General features: G+C 56.4%; 1 protein-coding gene across 1 annotated transcript; it reads right to left on the bottom strand.

Annotated features, from left to right (window-relative positions):
• Positions 1 to 3,740: 3,740 nt before the first annotated feature.
• Positions 3,741 to 4,824, bottom strand: JUND (JunD proto-oncogene, AP-1 transcription factor subunit). Its single transcript, XM_017879453.1, has one exon. It carries the CDS (start codon positions 4,685 to 4,687, stop codon positions 4,430 to 4,432), a length of 258 nt encoding a protein of 85 aa, XP_017734942.1. The 5' UTR covers positions 4,688 to 4,824; the 3' UTR covers positions 3,741 to 4,429.
• Positions 4,825 to 4,830: the final 6 nt, after the last annotated feature.

Below are 4,830 nucleotides of genomic sequence, written 5' to 3'. Positions count from 1 at the left end.
AAAAAAAAAAAAAAAAAAAAAAAAAAAAAGAATTTGGGGGTATAAAATGGTTAGATGGGAACGAACCAAAAAGGAGGTGCAACGGGCCCGTCAGGGTTCTGACCGACGTCTTGGGTCTGGCTCTGAGACTGCGGGCTCCTTGGGGTGGGACTGGACTTGATGTCTCTTGGGATCACCACCGGGCCTGGCAAAGGTGGGCACTGACCCTGAGCTACAGCCCTGTAAGGGGAAGTCAGGCCGCTGTCCTGGGTCACCTCCTGGGGCTGGGCTGGGGCCCAGCATGAGTCACCGCTGGCTGGGCTGAGGCTGACACGCACCTTGGACTCGGTGCAGCTGGCTCCAGCCAAAGCCAGCCTGGCCCAGAAGCCTCCGCCTGGCTTCCCTGGAGAGCCGCTGGGGGTTGCCAGGACAAGAACCAGCAGGGGTGCCTGGCCTCCCCCTGCAGAGACCACCCTCTCCAAAATCTTCTCTATACTGTGGGTGTGACTTTGGACAAAATCAGGGACATGTCAGATGGCAGTTGGATGGGGTTTAAATCCTTTGTCTGTGTTTTGTTTTTTGAGATGGAGTCTCGCTCTGTTGCCCAGGCTGAAGTGCAGTGGTGCGATCTTGGCTCACTGCAACTTCCACCTCTCCAGGTTCAAGCGATTCTTGTGCCTCAGCCTCCTGAGTAGCTGGGACTACAGGTGCATGCTACCACGCCCAGCTGATTTTTATAGTTTTAGTAGTGACAGGATTTCACCATGTTGGCCAGGCTGGTCTCAAACTCCTGACCTCAAGTGATCCATGGACTGCGGCCTCCCAAAGTGCTGGGATTACAGGTGTGAGCCACTGCGCCCGGCTCATCCTTTGGATGTTTCATCAGAACAGTTCCCTTCTGTGCTGTCAACGAGCTAAACACAAACAGAGTTCTCAGTGCAACTGGAGGCTATGGGAGCCCAGAAAGGTGCTGGCCCAGCCTGAGGGCTACTAGGGACAGGTTTCCGAGGACTGTGCAGCTGAGGCTGGGAGGTGGCACTCAGCTGGATGACTGGGGGAAGAGTAGCTGGCACAGAACTACAGCTGCAGCCACGCAAAGACCCTGAGGTCAGCAGGGCAGGATATTGGGAATTTGGGTGGAGAAGTTCCTGAAAGGAGACACTGGCCAGCCCAGGGACTGGTGCAGTCAAGACTTTTCCCAGAAAGTTTTCAAGTAGGGAGTCAGATCTGTGATTCAGAAAAAGCCCTTCACATCACAGCTCATGCCTGCCTGACTCCCCTATCAGACTGGAGTGTTGGCCTCCAGGGAGTACGCATCAACTAGGTGTCAATAAATGCTGGGGAGGCTGGGCGCGGTGGCTCACACCTACAATCCTAGCACTTTGGGAGGCCAAGGTGGGCAGATCGCTTGAGCCCAGGAGTTCAAGACCAGCCTGACCAATATGGCAAAACCCTGTCTCTACTAATAATTCAAAAACTAGCCAGGCGTGATGGCAAATGCCTGTAATCCCAGCTACTTTGGTGGCTGAGGCAGAAGAGTCGCTTGAACTCAGGAGGCGGAGGCCACAGTGAGCCACGATTGCACCACTGCACTCCAGCCTGAGTGACAGAGTGAGACCCTGTCTCAAAAAAAAAAAAAAAAGAAAAAAAGAGCAGTGGCTCACACCTATAGTCCCAGCATTTTGGGAGACCGAGGTTGGAGGATCACTTGAGCACAGGAGTTCAAAACCAGCCTGGGCAACATAGATCCCATCTCTACAAAAAAAATTATTTAAAAATTAGCAGGGCATGGTGGCATGTACCTGTGGTCCCACCTACTTGGGAGGCTGGGGTGAGGCAGGAGGATCAGTTGAGCCTGGGAGATCAAGGCTGCAGTGAGCTGTGGTCTTGCCACTGCACTCTGGCTGGGGCAACAGAGCAAGACCTCATCTCGTAAAGAAGAAAAACAAAAAAAATTTTGTAGGGCACAGTGGCTCACGCCTGTAATCCCAGCACTTTGGGAAGCTGAGGTGGGTGGATCATCTGAGGTCAGGAGTTCGAGACCAGCCTGGGTAACACGGTGAAACCCTGTCTCTACTAAAAATACAAAAAAAAAATTTAGCTGGGCGTGGTGGCGGGCGCGGTGGCGGGCGCCTGTCATCCCAGCTAATCAAGAGGCTGAGGTAAAAGAATCGCTTGAACCTGGGAGGCAGAGGTTGCGGTAAGCCAAGATCAGGCTATTTCCAGCCTGGGCGAAACAGAGGAAGACTCAGTCTCAACAAAAAAAAAAAAAAGAAAAGAGAAAGAAAAGAAAAAGAAAGTACCTCTCTGCAGGGCTCCTCAGAGGCCTCTTGCCTTAAGACCACTTGCGGGCAGGCAGGCAGGCAAGACGTCTGGGTTTGAATCTCTGCTCTGCCATTTAACAGGGGTGTTGGCCTGGCACGGTAGCTCACGCCTGAAATTCCAGCACTTAGGGAGGCGGAGGCAGCGGATCACGAGGTCAGGAGATCGAGACCATCCTGGCTAACACGGTGAAACCACGTCTCTACTAAAAATACAAAAAATTAGCCAGGCATGGTGGCGGGCACCTGTAGTCCCAGCTACTCGGGAGGCTGAGGCAGGAGAATGGCATAAATCCGGGAGGCGGAGCTTGCAATGAGCCTAGATGGCGCCACTGCACTCCAGTATGGGTGACAGCGAGACTCTGTCTCAAGCAAACCAACCCCAACATAACTTGGTGGCAAGGCCTTTCTTCATGACCAAGGGACAGTGGCCATTCTCTGCAAGTTTCTTCATCTGTAAAATGGGTACAATTCAGTGGCCCTCCCTAACAGGGCTGGCTAGGTACACATGGCCACCAGCCCTACTTGCTGTGTGACCTCGGCCACTAATATGCACATCCCTCAGGGCCCCCAATGAGTGGGAAGCCCAAGGGGTAGGGTCTTAACAACAAAGGGCAGAGCAGGCAGGAGAAGCAGGAAGCCTGGATCAAGGCTCTGGAAGTGAGGAGTCCAAGGCTGGAGTGTCTCTGCACAGTCTCCTTAAAAGGCTGTCTGGTGTCAAGCCAGTTGCTCAACCTCTCTGAACCTTAGGTTTCCTCAAAGTGGGGAGCAGGATGTTGGGAGGAGGAGGAGGAGCGAACTTCAGGGAGATACTTGGAAAATCCCAGTCCTGGAGGCAGACCTCTTGGGTCAGTCAGATCCCACCTGTGCCACCTTCCTCCTGGTACTGCATCCATCAGCTTGTCCTGGGCCTCAGCATCCCCTGATCCATCAAACGAGAATAAAAGCTTACACTGTAAGCCAAGCGCTGCTCTGTAAACATAAACTCTCTTAATCTTCACAACTTTATGGGGCAAGTTTTTTTACTGTTCTCCCCATTTTACAGACAGGCAAACCAAGGCCCAAAAGATTAAAAAGTTCAGTAAGTATCTGCCTCTTCCTTCCTGCCTTGGGCTGGGGCTGTGCCCTTTCCACCTCGAAATCTCTCCTTCCCAAAAGGAAAGGGGGCATTAGCTAGTTCCAAACGCAGGTCAAAGACCCCAAGACCCTTCCCCAACCTGGACATCAGCCGGCCCCGCGCCCAGGCGCGTCTAGAGGGCGCTCGCTGCGCGCCAGATGTGCGGGCCCGTCTCGGACGTCCGCTCTCTGCTCGCTCCCAACAAGGGGAGGAGCTGGGGGCAGAGAGAGGAGAGTAAGGCGGAGGTGTCGGGGGGGAAGCGGGCCAGGCCCCGCCCAGCCCGCCAGGCCCCGGCGGGGGAAGAAGGAGGCGGAGAGCCGAGCTGGCGTAACGAGACTTTACTGAAAACAGAAAACCGGGCGAACCAAGGATTACAAACAGGAATGTGGACTCGTAGCAAAACAAAACAAAACAGAAAAGGGAGGGGGGACCGGTCGAAAGAACCGAAGGGGGAAGCGAGATCGAGGAAAGGGGCGGAGAATTTTTTTTCTTCTTCCCATTTCTTTAAAAAACCAACACAAGAAAACACACACACACACAACCAACGTTTGTTCCCGAGTAGAAACATAAATAGGGCAGAATCGAACACTCTGTTCTTCTCTCTTCCAAAGGAAAAAAAAAAAGTAAAAGGAAAGGAAAGGCAGGGTTTGAGGCTGCGCCCCTCGGAGCCCCCTTCCGCTGCGCGGTGTACAAGGTGGCAGCCGAGACGCGCGGGTTTGTGCAACACAGGGCGGCCGCGCGGGGGACAGAGGCAGCGCGAGGGCGGGGGGTCATGCGCTCGCCCCCCCGGGAGCAGGGGGTCCAGCTTGTCGAGTCCGGGGCGCCCCTTCCGAGTCCTCGGCACCCTCGGGGAGGATCCCCGGGGGCCGCGCCCTCTCTGAGGTCCTGGGTACACTCGGGGGAAGGGGGGGTCCCCAGGGCGGCACCCTCTCCAAGTCCGGGGCGCCCACGACACCCCCCCGCGAGCCCGCCCCTCGGGGAGGGTGGCCGCGCATGCGCCCCGCGCGCGGACTCAGTACGCGGGCACCTGGTGCTGGGGCAGCAGCTGGCAGCCGCTGTTGACGTGGCTGAGGACTTTCTGCTTGAGCTGCGCCACCTGCTCGCGCAGCAGGCTCGCCGTGGACGCCAGCTCCGTGTTCTGGCTCTTAAGGGTCTTCACTTTCTCCTCCAGGCGCGAGATGCGCTCCAGCTTGCGCTTGCGGCACTTGGAGGCGGCGATGCGGTTGCGCAGCCGCTTGCGCTCCGCCTTGATGCGCTCCTGCGTGTCCATGTCGATGGGCGACAGCGGCGGGCTCTCGCCGAAGCTCGGCACGTCGGGCACCGTCTGTGGTTCGTCCTTGAGCGCAGCCAGGCGCGGCGGCCCCAACGCGCCCGGGGGTGGCGGCGGCGGGAAGGGCACGGGTTCGGCGGCGA

Source organism: Rhinopithecus bieti, unplaced genomic scaffold (genome assembly GCF_001698545.2).
Source record: "Rhinopithecus bieti isolate Rb0 unplaced genomic scaffold, ASM169854v2 scaffold_9899, whole genome shotgun sequence".
Classification (NCBI taxonomy): domain Eukaryota; kingdom Metazoa; phylum Chordata; class Mammalia; order Primates; family Cercopithecidae; genus Rhinopithecus; species Rhinopithecus bieti.
This window is presented reverse-complemented; position numbering and strand designations above follow the sequence as displayed.

Excerpts from the sequence above, each read along its gene's own strand:
- JUND (XM_017879453.1), bottom strand. The coding sequence starts at position 4,687 with ATGGACACGCAGGAGCGCATCAAGGCGGAGCGCAAGCGGCTGCGCAAC.